The 23128-nt window shown below is 37.8% G+C and overlaps 4 protein-coding genes and 2 pseudogenes across 8 annotated transcripts; all 6 read left to right on the top strand.

Moving 5' to 3' along the window:
• Positions 1-388: 388 nt before the first annotated feature.
• Positions 389-2318, top strand: LOC130936576 (lysine histidine transporter 2-like). Of its 3 annotated transcripts, none has more exons than XM_057866668.1 (6): positions 389-549; positions 628-1404; positions 1500-1584; positions 1843-1959; positions 2050-2118; positions 2220-2318. In XM_057866668.1, exons 1-6 carry the CDS (start codon positions 497-499, stop codon positions 2316-2318), a joined length of 1200 nt encoding a protein of 399 aa, XP_057722651.1. In that variant the 5' UTR covers positions 389-496. The 3 variants fall into 3 exon arrangements, with proteins under 3 accessions (XP_057722651.1, XP_057722650.1, XP_057722652.1); XM_057866667.1 differs by having other exon boundaries at positions 1500-1611; XM_057866669.1 differs by having other exon boundaries at positions 1500-1612; positions 1871-1959.
• Positions 2319-3834: 1516 nt separating this feature from the next.
• On the top strand, positions 3835-5764 carry LOC130936564 (lysine histidine transporter-like 2). Of its 3 annotated transcripts, none has more exons than XM_057866654.1 (6): positions 3835-3995; positions 4074-4850; positions 4946-5030; positions 5289-5405; positions 5496-5564; positions 5666-5764. In XM_057866654.1, exons 1-6 carry the CDS (start codon positions 3943-3945, stop codon positions 5762-5764), a joined length of 1200 nt encoding a protein of 399 aa, XP_057722637.1. In that variant the 5' UTR covers positions 3835-3942. The 3 variants fall into 3 exon arrangements, with proteins under 3 accessions (XP_057722637.1, XP_057722635.1, XP_057722638.1); XM_057866652.1 differs by having other exon boundaries at positions 4946-5057; XM_057866655.1 differs by having other exon boundaries at positions 4946-5058; positions 5317-5405.
• Positions 5765-7280: 1516 nt separating this feature from the next.
• LOC130936553 (lysine histidine transporter-like 2) lies at positions 7281-9210 on the top strand (annotated as a pseudogene).
• A 1504-nt stretch (positions 9211-10714) lies between these two features.
• Positions 10715-12646, top strand: LOC130936552 (lysine histidine transporter 2-like; annotated as a pseudogene).
• A 1199-nt stretch (positions 12647-13845) lies between these two features.
• Positions 13846-14861, top strand: LOC130933811 (uncharacterized). The gene is made up of 2 exons (XM_057863420.1): positions 13846-14529; positions 14826-14861. Exons 1-2 carry the CDS (start codon positions 13846-13848, stop codon positions 14859-14861), a joined length of 720 nt encoding a protein of 239 aa, XP_057719403.1.
• A 6163-nt stretch (positions 14862-21024) lies between these two features.
• Positions 21025-22040, top strand: LOC130933810 (uncharacterized). Its single transcript, XM_057863419.1, has 2 exons — positions 21025-21708; positions 22005-22040. The coding sequence occupies exons 1-2, from the start codon at positions 21025-21027 to the stop codon at positions 22038-22040; spliced, it is 720 nt and encodes a 239-aa protein (XP_057719402.1).
• Positions 22041-23128: the final 1088 nt, after the last annotated feature.

The following is a 23128-nucleotide window of genomic DNA, read 5'->3' as shown; positions in this document are numbered from 1 at the left end:
CATGAGTTATAATACACTTTGCTATATTCTTTATTTGTTCACCATTATTTTGTTTGTACCTTATTAATATGTTTATATCATATGTCTTAAAAGTACAAAAATAGATGAAGTTGACAAACGAGCGTTTACTTTTGTTGTTCTCAAATTAAATTGCAACGGTTTTTACAACTATAATATTCTAAAGAAAGCAACAGTAATAATATATAGCTAATTTCAAGCTAATCTTAGTCTTAGATTGTCCGTAAATGTCTATGGAAATAATAGTTTCAACGCTGAAATTGGGTTAACCGTTTTTCCACGAGCTATTTATAACTGGTTAAGGTGGTGACATTTACTTGGAAACTAAAAAGAGACGGGTTTCGACAAAGAAGGAAGTGGTGAAGGTTCAGCATCATCAGCATCCGCATCAAAGCAAAAGAGCCTTGAAGAATGGCTTCCGATCACTGCTTCAAGAAATACAAAATGGTGGTATTCTGCATTTCACAATCTGACAGCCATGGTGGGCGCCGGTGTTCTGAGCCTTCTGTATGCAATGGCACAAATGGGATGGTACGTAGATTCTTAACACGCTATGTTTATTGTAGTAAATATACGAATAAGAAATTGATTGAAGATGCATGAATGCAGGGGTCTTGGAATCACGGTGATGATCTTGTCATGGGTTATCACGCTGTACATGCTCTGGCAAATGGTTGAGATGCATGAGATAGTACCGGGAGGGAAGAGACTTGATAGGTACCACGAACTAGGTCAAGAAGCATTTGGGGAAAAGCTTGGTCTGTGGATTGTGGTTCCCCAACAACTGCTGGTTGAAGTTGGAACATGCATCGTCTACATGGTGACCGGAGGCAAGTCAATAAAAAAGGTTCACGAAACCTTTTGCCCTGAATGCACGCCAATCAAGACCAGTTATTGGATCATGGTCTTTGTTTCCGTCAACTTCGTTCTTGCCCAGCTCCCCAACTTCAACTCTATTTCTGCCATCTCTCTCGGTGCAGCAGTGATGTCTCTGACTTATTCGTTCATCGCTTGGGGTGCATCCATCAAGAAAGTGATTCCACCAGACGTGTCCTATAACGTGAAGATGAAAAGCACGAGTGATGGTGTGCTCAATTTCTTCTCTGCATTGGGAGATGTGGCATTTGCATATGCAGGACACAATGTGGTGCTAGAGATTCAAGCAACAATGCCTTCAACGGCAGAGAAGCCTTCCAAGGTACCAATGTGGAAATGGTGTATTTGGGCATACATTGGAGTTGCAATATGTTACTTCCCTGTTGCCTTTGATGGCTACTACATGTTTGGAAACATGGTGGATGATAACATCCTCATCACACTCAAACACCCTGCTTGGCTTATTGCCATAGCTAATCTCTTTGTTGTCATCCACGTCGTTGGAGGCTATCAGGTCACTACTTTTCCTTCCTATTATTTAGTTTCACCCGTTATTAGACCTACTCACAAGGAATGACCATTTCATAACTCCATTTTTTTATGACTCAAGTGTTTGCAATGCCAGTCTTTGATATGATTGAAACTTATTTGGCAACACGATTGAACTTCTCACCTTCTTCCACCTTACGTGTCATAACTCGCACTCTATTTGTTGGGGTGTGATTATTATGATTATTATTATGATTTTTTACTCAAATAAAATAAATTAAACAGACCTCTTATTATTATATTGTCTTAAATAAATTCTTGTTATAATTTTTTAATGTAAATCATTGCGGGTACATAATTTTAAGATTTGTGTATGTAGTAGCTACCATTTAACCCTGCCATGATCATTTAGTTTAGTAATCTTAGTTCATACCACCAGTGGTTTCGATTGATTTCTAGCCAAATTTCAAATCCTCTTTTGCAGGAATCACAATGTTAATAGAAATCAGCATCCTATTTTTTGGTTCTCTTCTTGGATTTCTTGGTGGATTTCCCTTTGCTCCCACCTTACACTTTGTAAGTTATATATGTAACTATAAATATTTATCCAAACCACTATATATGTATATACATGCTTAGTTGGTCTTATTTTATGCCTACTTGCAGCTTCCATGCATCATATGGCTTAAGCTCAAGAAACCTAGAAAATATGGCTTGTCTTGGACAATTAATTGGGTAAGTTCATTTGGATTCAACTACTAATAAGTTCATCTTCAGTTTTGCAAATTATCAATGAGTATACTAGCCAATTTTTTCCCTCCATCCTTGAATTTCAGATTTGCATTGTTATTGGAGTATTGATAATGACACTATCACCTATTGGTGCTTTGAGGAATATCATTGTCTCAGCCAAGAACTACAAGTTTTTTTCATGAGCTTATGCAATCATTAATTTTTTGTTGTGCTAATTGTTGGTTGATGGGAATGCACAACAAGAATGGAATTAAGCACTTTTGAGGCGGGCTTGTCGAGTGGGCTTTTGCCTTAAAGATTATGATTAAATTCAGAATGTTACTTTTGTGTTTGTGTTTAGAATGGTTGTTGGTTGTACTTTAAGTTATAATTTGGACAATGTTTGGTTGATTAGAGACTTGGATAATGTTTAATTATATGTTTTGGATCATGTTTGATATGTATTGAACAGTATTGGTTTCATTATTTTGTTTTTAAAAAATTTGGGTGATGATTATGTTTGTTAGAACTATACAATCTGCATAATCGGCCATGTATATTTGGCTTCCTTAATTATTGTTTTGCAGCTGATATAAATGATTGTAAATAAGCATTTCTTTTCTTTTAGAGAAAATGACATTCTCCGACTGGTAGTGGGCAAGAGGCATTGAAAGTAAACTCTCTTTTTCCTATTTGTATAATAGATATTAAACAAGCTACCCAAATTTTTGTTTATACCATTGATAAGGGAGTTGAGAATGCTGTCACTTGTTTTAAATACTCTTTTATATTATATTATTTCATACAACTTGAATACATACAAAATTCTTTTTCTACTGCTCTCTTACATTTTTTTTAACAAAATTCATGTGAAAACTCAAAACAAGAAAATGTTGCTTATTTGTTAGGTTTTTCAATAGTAGACTTCAAACTAAAAGAGAGCTTCTCAATTTTAGTTTCCATATATGATCACTAAAATTGAAGAGAATAAGTTTTCTTAAACAAAATAGAGCGCAATTTGTGAGTTTAAAATTTTTTTAAGAAATTTTACAAAGAGTTTTTTTTTGTAATTTTTCTTTCTTTGGCTAGTTTATAATTAGCCTCTTATATATAACATTTATGTAACACACGTAAAAGTTTAGACCGTTTGTTTATAACAATACTCGCATAATTTATTTACATATTTTAAAAATAAAAATGGACTAAAGGTGCAATATTTTATTCAATTTTAGTAGTTATACATTCAAAGGGAATTTTGAATTTATTATTATTAACTTAACCAAACAATATTCATTCTAATTAATAACCTTTTTTTAATCTACTAATCCAAACATGAGTTATAAAACACTTTGCTATATTCTTTATTTGTTCACCATTATTTTGCTTGTACCTTATTAATATGTTTATATCATATCTCTTAAAAGTACAAAAATAGATGAAGTTGACAAACGAGCGTTTACTTTTGTTGTTCTCAAATTAAATTGCAACGGTTTTTTCAACTATAATATTCTAAAGAAAGCAACAGTAATAATATATAGCTAATTTCAAGCTAATCTTAGTCTTAGATTGTCCGTAAGTGTCTATGAAAATAATAGTTTCAACGCTGAAATTGGGTTAACCGTTTTTCCGCGAGCTATTTATAACTGGTTAAGGTGGTGACATTTACTTGGAAACTAAAAAGAGACGGGTTTCGACAAAGAAGGAAGTGGTGAAGGTTCAGCATCATCAGCATCCGCATCAAAGCAAAAGAGCCTTGAAGAATGGCTTCCGATCACTGCTTCAAGAAATGCAAAATGGTGGTATTCTGCATTTCACAATCCGACAGCCATGGTGGGCGCCGGTGTTCTGAGCCTTCCGTATGCAATGGCACATATGGGATGGTACGTAGATTCTTAACACACTATGTTTATTGTAGTAAATATACGAATAAGAAATTGATTGAAGATGCATGAATGCAGGGGTCTTGGAATCACGGTGATGATCTTGTCATGGGTTATCACGCTGTACATGCTCTGGCAAATGGTTGAGATGCATGAGATGGTACCGGGAGGGAAGAGACTTGATAGGTACCACGAACTAGGTCAAGAAGCATTTGGGGAAAAGCTTGGTCTGTGGATTGTGGTTCCCCAACAACTGCTGGTTGAAGTTGGAACATGCATCGTCTACATGGTGATCGGAGGCAAGTCAATAAAAAAGGTTCACGAAACCTTTTGCTCTGAATGCACGCCAATCAAGACCAGTTATTGGATCATGGTCTTTGCTTCCGTCAACTTCGTTCTTGCCCAGCTCCCCAACTTCAACTCTATTTCTGCCATCTCTCTCGGTGCATCAGTGATGTCTCTGACTTATTCGTTCATCGCTTGGGGTGCATCCATCAAGAAAGGGATTACACCAGACGTGTCCTATAACGTGAAGATGAAAAGCACGAGTGATGGTGTGCTCAATTTCTTCTCTGCATTGGGAGATGTGGCATTTGCATATGCAGGACACAATGTGGTGCTAGAGATTCAAGCAACAATGCCTTCAACGGCAGAGAAGCCTTCCAAGGTACCAATGTGGAAATGGTGTATTTGGGCATACATTGGAGTTGCAATATGTTACTTCCCTGTTGCCTTTGATGGCTACTACATGTTTGGAAACATGGTGGATGATAACATCCTCATCACACTCAAACACCCTGCTTGGCTTATTGCCATAGCTAATCTCTTTGTTGTCATCCACGTCGTTGGAAGCTATCAGGTCACTACTTTTCCTTCCTATTATTTAGTTTCACCCGTTATTAGACCTACTCACAAGGAATGACCATTTCATAACTCCATTTTTTTATGACTCAAGTGTTTGCAATGCCAGTCTTTGATATGATTGAAACTTATTTGGTAACACGATTGAACTTCTCACCTTCTTCCACCTTACGTGTCATAACTCGCACTCTATTTGTTGGGGTGTGATTATTATGATTATTATTATGATTTTTTACTCAAATAAAATAAATTAAACAGACCTCTTATTATTATATTGTCTTAAATAAATTCTTGTTATAATTTTTTAATGTAAATCATTGCGGGTACATAATTTTAAGATTTGTTTATGTAGTAGCTACCATTTAACCCTGCCACGATCATTTAGTTTAGTAATCTTAGTTCATACCACCAGTGGTTTCGATTGATTTCTAGCGAAATTTCAAATCCTGTTTTGCAGGAATCACAATGTTAATAGGAATCAGCAACCTATTTTTTGGTTCTCTTCTTGGATTTCTTGGTGGATTTGCCTTTGCTCCCACCTTATACTTTGTAAGTTATATATGTAACTATAAATATTTATCCAAACCACTATATATGTATATACATGCTTAGTTGGTCTTATTTTATGCCTACTTGCAGCTTCCATGCATCATATGGCTTAAGCTCAAGAAACCTAGAAAATATGGCTTGTCCTGGACAATTAATTGGGTAAGTTCATTTGGATTCAACTACTAATAAGTTCATCTTCAGTTTTGCAAATTATCAATGAGTATACTAGCCAATTTTTTTCCTCCATCGTTGAACTTCAGATTTGCATTGTTATTGGAGTATTGATAATGACACTATCACCTATTGGTGCTTTGAGGAATATCATTGTCTCAGCCAAGAACTACAAGTTTTTTTCATGAGCTTATGCAATCATTAATTTTTTGTTGTGCTCAATGTTGGTTGATGGGAATGCACAACAAGAATGGAATTAAGCACTTTTGAGGCGGGCTTGTCGAGTGGACTTTTGCCTTAAAGATTATGATTGAATTCAGAATGTTACTTTTGTGTTTATGTTTAGAATGGTTGTTGGTTGTACTTTAAGTTATAATTTGGACAATTTTTGGTTGATTAGAGACTTGGATAATGTTTAATTATATGTTTTGGATCATGTTTGCTTTGTTTTGAACAGTGTTAGTTTCATTATTTTGTTTTTAAAAAATTTGGGTGATGATTATGTTTGTTAGAACTATACAATCTGCATAATCGGCCATGTATATTTGGCTTCCTTAATTTTTGTTTTGCAGCTGATTTAAATGATTGTAAATAAGCATTTCTTTTCTTTTAGAGAAAATGACATTCTCCGACTGATAGTGGGCTAGAGGCATTGAAAGTAAACTCTCTTTTTCCTATTTGTATAATAGATATTAAACAAGCTACCCAAATTTTTGTTTATACCATTGATAAGGGAGTTGAGAATGCTGTCACTTGTTTTAAATACTCTTTTATATTATATTATTTCATACAACTTGAATACATACAAAATTCTTTTTCTACTGCTCTCTTACATTTTTTTTAACAAAATTCATGTGAAAACTCAAAACAAGAAAATGTTGCTTATTTGCTAGGTTTTTCAATAGTAGACTTCAAACTAAAAGAGAGCTTCTCAATTTTAGTTTCCATATATGATCACTAAAATTGAAGAGAATAAGTTTTCTTAAACAAAATAGAGCGCAATTTGTGAGTTTAAAAATTTTTTAAGAAATTTTACAAAGAGTTTTTTTTTGTAATTTTTCTTTTTTTGGCTAGTTTATAAATAGCCTCTTATATATAACATTTATGTAACACACGTAAAAGTTTAGACCGTTTGTTTATAACAATACTCGCATAATTTATTAACATATTTTAAAAATAAAAATGGACTAAAGGTGCAATATTGTATTCAATTTTAGTAATTATACATTCAAAGGGAATTTTGAATTTATTATTATTAACTTAACCAAACAATATTCATTCTAATTAATAACCTTTTTTTAATCTACTAATCCAAACATGAGTTGTAATACACTTTGCTATATTCTTTATTTGTTCACCATTATTTTGTTTGTACCTTATTAATATGTTTATATCATATCTCTTAAAAGTACAAAAATAGATGAAGTTGACAAACGAGCGTTTATTTTTGTTGTTCTCAAATTAAATTGCAACGGTTTTTACAACTATAATATTCTAAAGAAAGCAACAGTAATAATATATAGCTAATTTCAAGCTAATCTTAGTCTTAGATTGTCCGTAAATGTCTATGGAAATAATAGTTTCAACGCTGAAATTGGGTTAACCGTTTTTCCGCGAGCTATTTATAACTGGTTAAGGTGGTGACATTTACTTGGAAACTAAAAAGAGACGGGTTTCGACAAAGAAGGAAGTGGTGAAGGTTCAGCATCATCAGCATCCACATCAAAGCAAAAGAGCCTTGAAGAATGGCTTCCGATCACTGCTTCAAGAAATGCAAAATGGTGGTATTCTGCATTTCACAATCTGACAGCCATGGTGGGCGCCGGTGTTCTGAGCCTTCCGTATGCAATGGCACATATGGGATGGTACGTAGATTCTTAACACACTATGTTTATTGTAGTGAATATACGAATAAGAAATTGATTGAAGATGCATGAATGCAGGGGTCTTGGAATCACGGTGATGATCTTGTCATGGGTTATCACGCTGTACATGCTCTGACAAATGGTTGAGATGCATGAGATGGTACAGGGAGGGAAGAGACCTGATAGGTACCACGAACTAGGTCAAGAAGCATTTGGGGAAAAGCTTGGTCTGTGGATTGTGGTTCCCCAACAACTGCTGGTTGAAGTTGGAACATGCATCGTCTACATGGTGACCGGAGGCAAGTCAATAAAAAAGGTTCACGAAACCTTTTGCTCTGAATGCACGCCAATCAAGACCAGTTATTGGATCATGGTCTTTACTTCCGTCAACTTCGTTCTTGCCCAGCTCCCCAACTTTAACTCTATTTCTGCCATCTCTCTCGGTGCAGCAGTGATGTCTCTAACTTATTCGTTCATCGCTTGGGGTGCATCCATCAAAAAAGGGATTACACCAGACGTGTCCTATAACGTGAAGATGAAAAGCACGAGTGATGGTGTGCTCAATTTCTTCTCTGCATTGGGAGATGTGGCATTTGCATATGCAGGACACAATGTGGTGCTAGAGATTCAAGCAACAATGCCTTCAACGGCAGAGAAGCCTTCCAAGGTACCAATGTGGAAAGGGTGTATTTGGGCATAGATTGGAGTTGCAATATGTTACTTCCCTGTTGCCTTTGTTGGCTACTACATGTTTGGAAACATGGTGGATGATAACATCCTCATCACACTCGAACACCCAGCTTGGCTTATTGCCATAGCTAATCTCTTTGTTGTCATCCACGTCGTTGGAGGCTATCAGGTCACTACTTTTTCTTTCTATTATTTAGTTTCACCCGTTATTAGACCTACTCACAAGGAATGACCATTTCATAACTCCATTTTTTTATGACTCAAGTGTTTGCAATGCCAGTCTTTAATATGATTGAAACTTATTTGGTAACACGATTGAACTTCTCACCTTCTTCCACCTTACGTGTCATAACTCGCACTCTATTTGTTGGTATGTGATTATTATGATTATTATTATGATTTTTTACTCAAATAAAATAAATTAAACAGACCTCTTATTATTATATTGTCTTAAATAAATTCTTGTTATAATTTTTTAATGTAAATCATTGCGAGTACATAATTTTAAGATTTGTGTATGTAGTAGCTACCATTTAACCCTGCCATGATCATTTAGTTTAGTAATCTTAGTTCATACCACCAGTGGTTTCGATTGATTTCTAGCCAAATTTCAAATCCTGTTTTGCAGGAATCACAATGTTAATAGGAATCAGCATCCTATTTTTTGGTTCTCTTCTTGGATTTCTTGGTGGATTTGCCTTTGCTCCCACCTTATACTTTGTAAGTTATATATGTAACTATAAATATTTATCCAAACCACTATATATGTATATACATGCTTAGTTGGTCTTATTTTATGCCTACTTGCAGCTTCCATGCATCATATGGCTTAAGCTCAAGAAACCTAGAAAATATGGCTTGTCCTGGACAATTAATTGGGTAAGTTCATTTGGATTCAACTACTAATAAGTTCATCTTCAGTTTTGCAAATTATCAATGAGTATACTAGCCAATTTTTTTCCTCCATCGTTGAACTTCAGATTTGCATTGTTATTGGAGTATTGATAATGACACTATCACCTATTGGTGCTTTGAGGAATATCATTGTCTCAGCCAAGAACTACAAGTTTTTTTCATGAGCTTATGCAATCATTAATTTTTTGTTGTGCTCAATGTTGGTTGATGGGAATGCACAACAAGAATGGAATTAAGCACTTTTGAGGCGGGCTTGTCGAGTGGACTTTTGCCTTAAAGATTATGATTGAATTCAGAATGTTACTTTTGTGTTTATGTTTAGAATGGTTGTTGGTTGTACTTTAAGTTATAATTTGGACAATTTTTGGTTGATTAGAGACTTGGATAATGTTTAATTATATGTTTTGGATCATGTTTGCTTTGTTTTGAACAGTGTTAGTTTCATTATTTTGTTTTTAAAAAATTTGGGTGATGATTATGTTTGTTAGAACTATACAATCTGCATAATCGGCCATGTATATTTGGCTTCCTTAATTATTGTTTTGCAGCTGATATAAATGATTGTAAATAAGCATTTCTTTTCTTTTAGAGAAAATGACATTCTCCGACTGATAGTGGGCTAGAGGCATTGAAAGTAAACTCTCTTTTTCCTATTTGTATAATAGATATTATACAAGCTACCCAAATTTTTGTTTATACCATTGATAAGGGAGTTGAGAATGTTGTCACTTGTTTTAAATACTCTTTTATATTATATTATTTCATACAACTTGAATACATACAAAATTCTTTTTCTACTGCTATCTTACATTTTTTTTAACAAAATTCATGTGAAAACTCAAAACAAGAAAATGTTGCTTATTTGTTAGGTTTTTTAATAGTAGACTTCAAACTAAAAGAGAGCTTCTCAATTTTAGTTTCCATATATGATCACTAAAATTGAAGAGAATAAGTTTTCTTAAACAAAATAGATCGCAATTTGTGAGTTTAAAAATTTTTTAAGAAATTTTACAAAGAGTTTTTTTTGTAATTTTTCTTTTTTTGGCTAGTTTATAAATAGCCTCTTATATATAACATTTATGTAACACACGTAAAAGTTTAGACCATTTGTTTATAACAATACTCGCATAATTTATTAACATATTTTAAAAATAAAAATGGACTAAAGGTGCAATATTGTATTCAATTTTAGTAATTATACATTCAAAGGGAATTTTGAATTTATTATTATTAACTTAACCAAACAATATTCATTCTAATTAATAACCTTTTTTTAATCTACTAATCCAAATTACACTTTGCTATATTCTTTATTTGTTCACCATTATTTTGTTTGTACCTTATTAATATGTTTATATCATATCTCTTAAAAGTACAAAAATTGATGAAGTTGACAAACGAGCGTTTACTTTTGTTGTTCTCAAATTAAATTGCAACGGTTTTTACAACTATAATATTCTAAAGAAAGCAACAGTAATAATATATAGCTAATTTCAAGCTAATCTTAGTCTTAGATTGTCCGTAAATGTCTATGGAAATAATAGTTTCAACGCTGAAATTGGGTTAACCGTTTTTCTGCGAGCTATTTATAACTGGTTAAGGTGGTGACATTTACTTAGAAACTAAAAAGAGACGGGTTTCGACAAAGAAGGAAGTGGTAAAGGTTCAGCATCATCAGCATCCGCATCAAAGCAAAAGAGCCTTGAAGAATGGCTTCCGATCATTGCTTCAAGAAATGCAAAATGGTGGTATTCTGCATTTCACAATCTGACAGCCATGGTGGGCGCCGGTGTTCTGAGCCTTCCATATGCAATGGCACATATGGGATGGTACGTAGATTCTTAACACACTATGTTTATTGTAGTAAATATACGAATAAGAAATTGATTGAAGATGCATGAATGCAGGGGTCTTGGAATCACGGTGATGATCTTGTCATGGGTTATCACGCTGTACATGCTCTGGCAAATGGTTGAGATGCATGAGATGGTACCGGGAGGGAAGAGACTTGATAGGTACCACGAACTAGGTCAAGAAGCATTTGGGGAAAAGCTTGGTCTGTGGATTGTGGTTCCCCAACAACTGCTGGTTGAAGTTGGAACATGCATCGTCTACATGGTGACCGAAGGCAAGTCAATAAAAAAGGTTCACGAAACCTTTTGCCCTGAATGCACGCCAATCAAGACCAGTTATTGGATCATGGTCTTTGCTTCCGTCAACTTCGTTCTTGCCCAGCTCCCTAGCTTCAACTCTATTTCTGCCATCTCTCTCCGTGCAGCAGTGATGTCTTTGACTTATTCGTTCATCGCTTTGGGTGCATTCATCAAGAAAGAGATTACACCAGACGTGTCCTATAACGTGAAGATGAAAAGCACGAGTGATGGTGTGCTCAATTTCTTCTCTGCATTGGGAGATGTGGCATTTGCATATGCAGGACACAATGTGGTGCTAGAGATTCAAGCAACAATGCCTTCAACGACAGAGAAGCCTTCCTAGGTACCAATGTGGAAAGGGTGTATTTGGGCATACATTGGAGTTGCAACATGTTACTTCCCTGTTGCCTTTGTTGGCTACTACATGTTTGGAAACATGGTGGATGATAACATACTTATCACACTCGAACACCCTGCTTGGCTTATTGCCATAGCTAATCTCTTTGTTGTCATCCACGTCGTTGGAGGCTATCAGGTCACTACTTTTTCTTCCTATTATCTAGTTTCACCCGTTATTAGACCTACTCACAAGGAATGACCATTTCATAACTCCATTTTTTTATGACTCAAGTGTTTGCAATGCCAGTATTTGATATGATTGAAACTTATTTGGTAACACGATTGAACATCTCACCTTCTTCCACCTTACGTGTCATAACTCGCACTCTATTTGTTGGTATGTGATTATTATGATTATTATTATGAATTTTTACTCAAATAAAATAAATTAAACAGACCTCTTATTATTATATTGTCTTAAATAAAGTCTTGTTATAATTTTTTAATGTAAATCATTGCGGGTACATAATTTTAAGATCTGTGTATGTAGTAGCTACCATTTAACCCTGCCATGATCATTTAGTTTAGTAATCTTAGTTCATACCACTAATGGTTTCGATTGATTTCTAGCCAAATTTCAAATCCTGTTTTGCAGGAATCACAATGTTAATAGGAATCAGCATCCCATTTTTTGGTTCTCTTCTTGGATTTCTTGGTAGATTTGCCTTTGCTCCCACCTCATACTTTGTAAGTTATATATATGTAACTATAAATATTTATCCAAACCACTATATATGTATATACATGCTTAGTTGGTCTTATTTTATGGCTACTTGCAGCTTCCATGCATCATATGGCTTAAGCTCAAGAAACCTAGAAAATATGGCTTGTCTTGGACAATTAATTGGGTAAGTTCATTTGGATTCAACTACTAATAAGTTCATCTTCAGTTTTGCAAATTATCAATGAGGTTACTAGCCAATTTTTTTCCTCCATCCTTGAATTTCAGATTTGCATTATTATTGGAGTATTGATAATGACACTATCACCTATTGGTTCTTTGAGGAATATCATTGTCTCAGCCAAGAACTACAAGTTTTTTTCATGAGCTTTTGCAATCATTAATTTTTTGTTGTGCTCAATGTTGGTTGATGGGAATGCACATCAAGAATGGAATTAAGCACTTTTGAGGCGGGCTTGTCGAGTGGGCTTTTGCCTTAACGATTATGATTGAATTCAGAATGTTACTTTTGTGTTTGTGTTTAGAATGGTTGTTGGTTGTACTTTAAGTTATAATTTGGACAATGTTTGGTTGATTAGAGACTTGGATAATGTTTAATTATATGTTTTGGATCATGTTTGCTTTGTATTGAACAGTGTTGGTTTCATTATTTTGTTTTTAAAAAATTTGGGTGACGATTATGTTTGTTAGAACTATAAAATCTGCATAATCGGCCATGTATATTTTGTTGTCATCTACTTTCATATTGTACCCTAGCCGGCCTAAACTTCGCGGGTCGCGACTAGTGGCTATTTACTTATGTTATATATATCTATCTGTTATCTATCTCTTAATCTCCTTTATGCCTTATCCGTATATCGCTTTCGGCTTCACGTTTCATCTTTTCGTTGTCGAAACGTGAGTGATACGTCTTCGCGATTTTATTTCTACTCTTTTCAGGCTTCTTGATTAATACTCCTTTCAAAATTACCTATATTTATATATTAAAAATCCACCTGAGAGTCGTACCACCGTAATATCATTGACTTATGACTCGAGCATAAGGATTTGGATATTAGGGTGTTACATTATGGTATCAGAGCAGTTCGTCCTCGTGAGCCTGAGGGATGGAACTGCTTATGCTTCAATGCATACTCTGAGTCTGTGCCTGTGCTAGTTAGGGTATCTAACTGATACATCTAGCATGAAGTCCATGAGTGTACCTTTGGTACTTTGAAGCACCATACTTCCGATATTGAGACTGATCAACTTGATATCGATTGTTTGGTGTGTATAGGAACCAAATGGCGCCTCGTGGACCCAGTCAGGGACGTGAGAGAGATCGTACTAGCACGCAGGAACCGGAAGTCAACCTGAATAACCCGGTAAACCTTATGGCGGCTTTGGAGAATATGGCTGCTGCTATGCAGGCCACTGCAGAGGCTCTTGGGCAACAGATAAACAATAATGGCAATGGTGGAAGGGAAGCTCAGGGCCCGATGACACTGGCAACTTTCTTAAAGGTTAATCCACCTAAGTTCAAGGGAACCACCAATCCGACTGAAGCTGATACTTGGTTTCAGGCTATGGAGCGAGCGTTGCAAGCGCAGTTGGTACCCGAGGAGCAGTGTGTTGAATTTGCTACCTACCTGCTTACAGGGGAGGCATCGCATTGGTGGCAAGGGGCTCGACGTCTCTTACAACAGGGGAATTATCCTATCACTTGGGATGCCTTCCGGGTGGAATTCTATAAGAAGTACTTCCCAAATTCCGCCAGGACATCCAAGGAATTGGGGTTACTACGGTTGAAGCAAGGTGTTATGTCCGTATCTGAGTATACAGACAAATTTGAGGAGTTATTCAGGTTTTCTCGCATGTGTCAGGGAACTCCGGGAGACTTCGAGGAATGGAAATGCATTAAGTATGAAGGAGGGCTCCGGAGTGACATCTTGAGTTCAGTGGGACCAATGGAGATCCGAACTTTTTCAGAGTTGGTGAATAAGAGCAGAATTGTTGAAGAGTGTGTGAAGAGGATGGTTGCAGAGAAAGGAAGTCATAGAGAGCACAACCAAAGATTTGCACCAAGGGGTCGAGAGTTTAAGGAGAGAGGATACATGCAACACTTTCCCCAAGGGCGGAATAACTTTGCGACGAGTGAGGAGTCCCAAAGAAATGGTAAGGGAAAGCGGACATCGACTTCTTCTGATGTTTCGAGCTGTCAAAGATGTGGAAGTCATCACCCAGATAGGCCATGCCTATTGGGGTTAGGCGTATGTTACAAGTGCGGGTTACCAGGGCATGTATCAAGAAATTGCCAACAAGGAGAGAGTCAGGATGCGGGCCGATTGCGGCAGTAAGATTGAGGTAATTGCAATAATCAGGCTTAAATGGCAGTGTGTGATTTTATAATACCGCCTGTACAGTAAAACTGGGAATGTCGAGCTTAATGTTAGACTGAGAAGCAAACCGGATGGTCCGAGTAAGGGATTGCCTTAATACAAATGGATAAATGCCCGTGATGTAAATGACTTTCTGTTGAGAATGATGTGTTGTGTTTGTTATGTAGTTGGTTGATTTCTGGATTTTTGGTGAAACGGATTGAACCCATGACTTTTAGTTCCTTTAATTTAAACAGATAAAGAATGGTCCTAAATGATGGATTTAGAAACGTTGAGTTGAAATACCAGTCATGCTAAGTTGTGGTTGGGTACTTGAGGAAATAAGTGATGGAGCTAATACTTGACGAGAATCAAAGTGGCATAGCGGAAGCTTGCTAAAAGCGTTAGCATAGTATGGTAATAATAAGGAAAAGTGGGATATGATTAAAAATGCTTTATGCTTTGAGTACTTAAAAGTTTAGTGAGCTTATACGGATACTGATTCTCGATAATTGGAATTAATTACGGCTGTGAGCCTTAACGGTTCTGGAACGGGTGATGAAATTATCATTGATGCATAGTCGGATTTAGATGATGATTGAGTGCAAGTTGTAGTGTTCGAAAGATGAGTGCTATGATGTTTGGTCATGGTGACTTTGGATTTGGATCAAGATTTGTAATGATCGGATTCAGAGGAATCGTTTGGAAACCTTTAAATTGCAATGCTGATGCGGTGCTGAGATTGGTTTGAGGGAATCCGTGACGAGTGGTAAACTCCAATTTTTGGGGAGGTGCTGTTAAAAATTTTCCCAAGAATTTGAAGGAGTACTTGGTCATGCTTTTGAAAATGATTTTGATCTGAGTAACTTCAACAAAAGAGATGTGTCTCGAAAGCTTTTATAGATTATTAAAGGGAAGCGGATTCATAAGAGTTTGTCAGCTTGTTAGTCCAAACTCATTGAATTCTAAAAGCGAAGAAAGCTTTGATTGATTATAGTGATGTGGGATGATGGTTATGATTAACGATGATAGCAATATTATTGATGAGACGGTAAAAGTAAGGAACGAGACTGTTGGTCAGCGTTGAACGAACGACCGAGACCCTCAGGAATAAAGAAATCAGAGCGCGGCAACGGAAGCGCGCAGAGTAAAAGGACCTTGGAACTGTTATGTGTTTGATATAAAGGTAGGCTATGCTCGCGTACTCGCAGTGATGGATGGAATTTTCGAGGACGAAAATTTCTGTTAGGGGGGTAGAATGTAATACCCGGTCTAACCGAAATTTAATTAAATAATAAGTTAAGGAGGAGCGAATATGGTTGGAATATTTGGCAATTGGAATTTGATGATTTAAATATGATATTTGGATTCAGTGAATTTTTCCGAGTCGGAAGACATAGTTTTCTGCGTAAAAGCGCGCAGTGGAATTTCGACCGACAGTACCGGCTGAGACCTGTCTGGTACTGCAGCTGAGAAAATTGATTATGAGTAAATAATATTAAGAAATGAGGAATTATGATTAGGGGAGGTAGAAATATTTAAAGTGCGATTTGGAGCGCTAATCTTAAAGGTTTTGGTCCAAAATTGGGCCAACGGACAACAATAAGTGAACTGGGCCTAAGTGGGCCCAAGACCCAACATATATAAACATTAGTTATGAGCATTTCAGCTCATTTTACCCTAAAAAGAAGGGTTGGGGCGCTGAAATTGGGAGAGAGAAGAGAAGAGAGAAAACCTAACTCTCTTTGATCTTCAAATCACCATAACTTGAGCTACGGAGCTCCGATTGACGAGCCGTTTGCGGCCACGCGTCGCTCTTCTCATCCTCTACATTTCTATCTAAGTTTTGTGGTGAGTATTCCATTCATCTCTGCCCAGTTTTCGAAATTCCCCACTGTTACACGTTTTTGGGAAGTTAGTGTTGAAATCTTGTGATTTTGGGTGTTTAGGGATACTCCAACATGGATTCTAAGTGGGTTCTATCCCTACTTCATATGGGCTGAGGTAAGAAGTGCTCAAACCCTTGTGAGTTGTCATTTTCATGAGCCCTAGGTTGATGTATGTATGTGATATTGGTTATGTTAGTGTATTTGATGATCTTGGTGCACAATTGAAAGATTGGTGTTGCTTGAGGAGCTTTGGTGAGGCTTGGGACTAAGGTTGGTGGAGACTTCTAAAGAAGAGGCTAAATTGATTTGGCTACAAGAGGTACGGTTTAAGTTTCATTTAAGTACCGTGTGGTGTGATGAGAATTCCTAGGCTAGATGCCCCTAGGATTAAGTTTGGATTGTGTAAATGGTTGGTGCTAATATGCATAGTTGGTATGTAATGTGAATTGATGATTGGGTTGAGAATTGTGTGGACTTGTATGCTTGGTGTATTGAAAATTTGATATATTGGGTAATGAGTATTGATTTGTGATTTATGCATTTAAATTGTGAAATTGGACCCGAGGCCGTATATTTTGGGCCGGAGGCCGTATATTTTGGGCCGGAGGCCGGAAAGAGGTAAGAAAGGTAAGTTGATGTGTGCATTGTATGATGACACAAGTGATTGGATGAATTTCATATAATGAATATATGAATGATTGGGTTGGTTATTGAGTAATGAGGTTTGAGGAGTTGAAGTGTGGAAATTGGTAAATTTTGGGTGAAATAGTATAGATGAGGCATGTTTGATTTTTGGTTGAGATATATTATGTGGTCATATATGTAAGTATGATTATTGATGCCTTGATGGTATGTTAATGCATGAGAGATATGTATGTTGTGATATATGCTTGAGAAATGATTGGGGTTGATTTGGGGTTGAAACCACGTGATAGTGAGTATGATATTGATCATGTATAATGATGGTTGGATCGAAATAGTATTGTTGGAAATTGGGATGAGGAAGGATGTATGACATGTTGATATGTTTGTAATTTAGCCACTTGTTTGAAATGGGTAAAGATGGTTATATGGCGGTTTGTGAATTGTGGTAAAGTGTCAATGTGTGAGTTAAGGAGGCTTGATGTTGAAATTGATGTATTTTGATTGACTTCAAAGAAAAGGGATGAAAATGGCATGTTTTGGTTGATTTTAAAAAGAGTTGAAAATGGCTTGTTTTGAAAATGGCACTTTGTGGTTTTATATGAAAACAGGGTTTTTGGGCATACTTTGACGGGACATAACTTGGACTACGGATCTTTGTTTTGTGCCAAATATGTTTAGAAATGAAATTGGATCCGGGATGTCCATGCCGTTCGAAGAACGGGTGAAAAACGATTTAAAATGAGGAAGTTATGTCCGTCGGAAGATTGGGGGTTGAATCTGTGAATTCTGCAGCTTTTAACTTAGAAAATTTTTAGCAGAATGACCCCTTGCGCGTGGGCGCACTTGGCGCGTACGCGCCGATCTTCCAGAAAACGCCATCCACGCGTGCGCGCAGTGTGCGCGGGCGCGCCGATGGTGCTGCACCCAACGCCCAGCCATTTTCCAGAGAGTTATGCCAGAATTGTGCCAGTGTTGTGCCTGGGGCACGAGAACACCCGTGCGTACGCGTGGTTGACGCGTGCGCGCCGATTGGCAAGTTTGTAGTCCACGCGTTAGCGTGCATGACGCTTGCGCGTCGATGAGTTTTTAAGGACATCCACGCGTGCGCGTGGAGTACGCGTACGCGTGGCATTGTTTTCATGCCAAAGTTGATATTTGAGTTTGAAAAGCCAAATCTCATACTTCTAAGCCTCCGATCTCACCACTTATATCCTAAATCGTTATGATATGCCTAGCTATTAGAAAAGGGCTAGTGAATGAGGTAACTTGCGAGTGAAGCAAGGGGAAGATGAATAATCAATGAGGATCATTGATGATTATGTGAGATGTGGAGGATGGTGGTGGAAGTGCTTGTTATGCTATTGGCCGAAGGGCCATAATTGTTTATGAATTGGCTGGTTCTGGATTGAACCGTGAGCCGGAATAGTTGTGTATGCTATGAATATTGGCTGGTTATGGATTTAACCGTGAGCCGGATGGTTGATATGGATGTTGATCCATGGATGAGAATTCATGCATGTTTATGCTGAATTATTGATAATTGTGATTTGCACTTCCACTATCTGAGATGCGAGTTTCCCTGGGTAGTAGCAGTGGCTAGTCCACTTGCTCCGGGTATGAGACGAAAAATGATGTTTATGATAAATGAATTAATTATGGAGTTTTGAATGAATGTAACTCTGATACCTGGGTAGTAGTAAGGGTTGTGGTTCGTCCCACTTGCTCCAGGTTAATGTTTGAGATTTGATAACAATGAGGATTGATAATTTGAATTGAGATTGAATGAATATATGCTTGAGATACCTGGGCAGTAGCAAGGGTTGTGGTTCGTCCCGCTTGCTCCGGGTTAATGTTTGAGATACCTGGGTAGTAGCAAGGGTTGTGGTTCGTCCCACTTGCTCCAGGTCAGAGATTGTGACGCCTGGGTAGTAGCCGCAGTAGTGGGTGTTCCACTGGCTCCAGGTAAGCATGCTTGTGTTTTCTCTCTGGTTGTAAGGGTGACAGGGCACCGATACCCTCTAATGGCGACAGGGCGCAGATACCCTCTAATGGCGACAGGGCGCAGATACCCTCTAATGGTGACAGGGCACATATTCCCTCTAATGATATTAATACGCAACAGAGAGACTGTGCCCGGGTTAGCTATCGGACACGTCGGGTTGGCTTGATAACCGACAGATGATATCATCAGCCATAGGGCAGGCATTCATAATTTGCATATGTTTGAATTGTTTGGGTTTGCCTATGTGTTTTGGATTTCTACATCATATATGCTATGTTACCTGATTATGTGCTACTTGATCTACTTGTACCTTATTTGTGTATTACTTGTCTGTATTGCTTGTGTTTGTACAACTGAGAGATCCCTCATGTTGGTGTCGGTGGATGTTGAGGGCTGTTCTTGATGAGATGAATTGAGGATACGATTGCATAATGATGATGATTTTTGAATGGGATCATTTGAGCCCCCTGGGTAGACGCAGTGATGTGATTTCACTAGCTCCAGGCGAGGGTATGATGTATTGATATAACGTTGCTGAGGCAGAACAACTGGTAATGGTTTTGCTTATGATTCTGAGTCTGATTCGTGAAAGAATCAGCGAGTTGGGAAAACATGTGTAACATGAACTAGATTTAGAATCCCCTTACAACAGATGCCTATTCATGGATTAGTGAGAATCTAGGCTGGATACTTGGTGAAAAGGAGTTTAGGATGCTTAGTGAGTTTTTGTTGCAGTGCATTGGATTTATTTGGCACTTTTACCGTACTGGGAACCCATGGGCCCGGGGTTCTCATTCCGTATATATTTCTTGTTTTTCAGATACAGGTTCAGGTGCTCAGAAGTGAGCTGCGGTTCGTCTGAGAGATGGCGAAGATATTTATTTCCTCTACTTTGTGTTTTGATTAGAATCTCTCCATCTTTGTTTTGAAAAGATTATATTATGTAATTGAACCCTTTTTGAACTTGCCTATAGAGGCTCTCATGTTTCCTTTGGGAGAGATTAGGATATTTTGTTGTCATCTACTTTCATATTGTACCCTAGCCGGCCTAAACTTCGCGGGTCGCGACTAGTGGCTATTTACTTATGTTATATATATCTATCTGTTATCTATCTCTTAATCTCCTTTATGCCTTATCCGTATATCGCTTTCGGCTTCACGTTTCATCTTTTCGTTGTCGAAACGTGAGTGATACGTCTTCGCGATTTTATTTCTACTCTTTTCAGGCTTCTTGATTAATACTCCTTTCAAAATTACCTATATTATATATTAAAAATCCACCTGAGAGTCGTACCACCGTAATATCATTGACTTATGACTCGAGCATAAGGATTTGGATATTAGGGTGTTACATTATGGTATCAGAGCAGTTCGTCCTCGTGAGCCTGAGGGATGGAACTGCTTATGCTTCAATGCATACTCTGAGTCTGTGCCTGTGCTAGTTAGGGTATCTAACTGATACATCTAGCATGAAGTCCATGAGTGTACCTTTGGTACTTTGAAGCACCATACTTCCGATATTGAGACTGATCAACTTGATATCGATTGTTTGGTGTGTATAGGAACCAAATGGCGCCTCGTGGACCCAGTCAGGGACGTGAGAGAGATCGTACTAGCACGCAGGAACCGGAAGTCAACCTGAATAACCCGGTAAACCTTATGGCGGCTTTGGAGAATATGGCTGCTGCTATGCAGGCCACTGCAGAGGCTCTTGGGCAACAGATAAACAATAATGGCAATGGTGGAAGGGAAGCTCAGGGCCCGATGACACTGGCAACTTTCTTAAAGGTTAATCCACCTAAGTTCAAGGGAACCACCAATCCGACTGAAGCTGATACTTGGTTTCAGGCTATGGAGCGAGCGTTGCAAGCGCAGTTGGTACCCGAGGAGCAGTGTGTTGAATTTGCTACCTACCTGCTTACAGGGGAGGCATCGCATTGGTGGCAAGGGGCTCGACGTCTCTTACAACAGGGGAATTATCCTATCACTTGGGATGCCTTCCGGGTGGAATTCTATAAGAAGTACTTCCCAAATTCCGCCAGGACATCCAAGGAATTGGGGTTACTACGGTTGAAGCAAGGTGTTATGTCCGTATCTGAGTATACAGACAAATTTGAGGAGTTATTCAGGTTTTCTCGCATGTGTCAGGGAACTCCGGGAGACTTCGAGGAATGGAAATGCATTAAGTATGAAGGAGGGCTCCGGAGTGACATCTTGAGTTCAGTGGGACCAATGGAGATCCGAACTTTTTCAGAGTTGGTGAATAAGAGCAGAATTGTTGAAGAGTGTGTGAAGAGGATGGTTGCAGAGAAAGGAAGTCATAGAGAGCACAACCAAAGATTTGCACCAAGGGGTCGAGAGTTTAAGGAGAGAGGATACATGCAACACTTTCCCCAAGGGCGGAATAACTTTGCGACGAGTGAGGAGTCCCAAAGAAATGGTAAGGGAAAGCGGACATCGACTTCTTCTGATGTTTCGAGCTGTCAAAGATGTGGAAGTCATCACCCAGATAGGCCATGCCTATTGGGGTTAGGCGTATGTTACAAGTGCGGGTTACCAGGGCATGTATCAAGAAATTGCCAACAAGGAGAGAGTCAGGATGCGGGCCGATTGCGGCAGTAAGATTGAGGTAATTGCAATAATCAGGCTTAAATGGCAGTGTGTGATTTTATAATACCGCCTGTACAGTAAAACTGGGAATGTCGAGCTTAATGTTAGACTGAGAAGCAAACCGGATGGTCCGAGTAAGGGATTGCCTTAATACAAATGGATAAATGCCCGTGATGTAAATGACTTTCTGTTGAGAATGATGTGTTGTGTTTGTTATGTAGTTGGTTGATTTCTGGATTTTTGGTGAAACGGATTGAACCCATGACTTTTAGTTCCTTTAATTTAAACAGATAAAGAATGGTCCTAAATGATGGATTTAGAAACGTTGAGTTGAAATACCAGTCATGCTAAGTTGTGGTTGGGTACTTGAGGAAATAAGTGATGGAGCTAATACTTGACGAGAAATCAAAGTGGCATAGCGGAAGCTTGCTAAAAGCGTTAGCATAGTATGGTAATAATAAGGAAAAGTGGGATATGATTAAAAATGCTTTATGCTTTGAGTACTTAAAAGTTTAGTGAGCTTATACGGATACTGATTCTCGATAATTGGAATTAATTACGGCTGTGAGCCTTAACGGTTCTGGAACGGGTGATGAAATTATCATTGATGCATAGTCGGATTTAGATGATGATTGAGTGCAAGTTGTAGTGTTCGAAAGATGAGTGCTATGATGTTTGGTCATGGTGACTTTGGATTTGGATCAAGATTTGTAATGATCGGATTCAGAGGAATCGTTTGGAAACCTTTAAATTGCAATGCTGATGCGGTGCTGAGATTGGTTTGAGGGAATCCGTGACGAGTGGTAAACTCCAATTTTTGGGGAGGTGCTGTTAAAAATTTTCCCAAGAATTTGAAGGAGTACTTGGTCATGCTTTTGAAAATGATTTTGATCTGAGTAACTTCAACAAAAGAGATGTGTCTCGAAAGCTTTTATAGATTATTAAAGGGAAGCGGATTCATAAGAGTTTGTCAGCTTGTTAGTCCAAACTCATTGAATTCTAAAAGCGAAGAAAGCTTTGATTGATTATAGTGATGTGGGATGATGGTTATGATTAACGATGATAGCAATATTATTGATGAGACGGTAAAAGTAAGGAACGAGACTGTTGGTCAGCGTTGAACGAACGACCGAGACCCTCAGGAATAAAGAAATCAGAGCGCGGCAACGGAAGCGCGCAGAGTAAAAGGACCTTGGAACTGTTATGTGTTTGATATAAAGGTAGGCTATGCTCGCGTACTCGCAGTGATGGATGGAATTTTCGAGGACGAAAATTTCTGTTAGGGGGGTAGAATGTAATACCCGGTCTAACCGAAATTTAATTAAATAATAAGTTAAGGAGGAGC

The sequence above is a fragment of the Arachis stenosperma genome, chromosome 6 (assembly GCF_014773155.1).
Source record: "Arachis stenosperma cultivar V10309 chromosome 6, arast.V10309.gnm1.PFL2, whole genome shotgun sequence".
NCBI classification, from domain to species: Eukaryota; Viridiplantae; Streptophyta; class Magnoliopsida; order Fabales; family Fabaceae; genus Arachis; species Arachis stenosperma.
This window is presented reverse-complemented; position numbering and strand designations above follow the sequence as displayed.

Excerpts from the sequence above, each read along its gene's own strand:
- LOC130936576 (XM_057866667.1), top strand. The coding sequence starts at position 497 with ATGGTGGGCGCCGGTGTTCTGAGCCTTCTGTATGCAATGGCACAAATG. Across the intron at positions 550-627 it reads GCAATGGCACAAATGGGATG|GGGTCTTGGAATCACGGTGA; the intron begins GTACGTAGATTC and ends GCATGAATGCAG. Across the intron at positions 1,612-1,842 it reads CTCGCACTCTATTTGTTGGG|CCAAATTTCAAATCCTCTTT; the intron begins GTGTGATTATTA and ends ATTGATTTCTAG.
- LOC130936564 (XM_057866652.1), top strand. The coding sequence starts at position 3,943 with ATGGTGGGCGCCGGTGTTCTGAGCCTTCCGTATGCAATGGCACATATG. Across the intron at positions 4,851-4,945 it reads ATCCACGTCGTTGGAAGCTA|TCAAGTGTTTGCAATGCCAG; the intron begins TCAGGTCACTAC and ends TTTTTTTATGAC. Across the intron at positions 5,565-5,665 it reads TGTCCTGGACAATTAATTGG|ATTTGCATTGTTATTGGAGT; the intron begins GTAAGTTCATTT and ends GTTGAACTTCAG.
- LOC130933811 (XM_057863420.1), top strand. The coding sequence starts at position 13,846 with ATGGAGCGAGCGTTGCAAGCGCAGTTGGTACCCGAGGAGCAGTGTGTT. Across the intron at positions 14,530-14,825 it reads CATGCCTATTGGGGTTAGGC|TTGGTTGATTTCTGGATTTT; the intron begins GTATGTTACAAG and ends TTTGTTATGTAG.
- LOC130933810 (XM_057863419.1), top strand. The coding sequence starts at position 21,025 with ATGGAGCGAGCGTTGCAAGCGCAGTTGGTACCCGAGGAGCAGTGTGTT. Across the intron at positions 21,709-22,004 it reads CATGCCTATTGGGGTTAGGC|TTGGTTGATTTCTGGATTTT; the intron begins GTATGTTACAAG and ends TTTGTTATGTAG.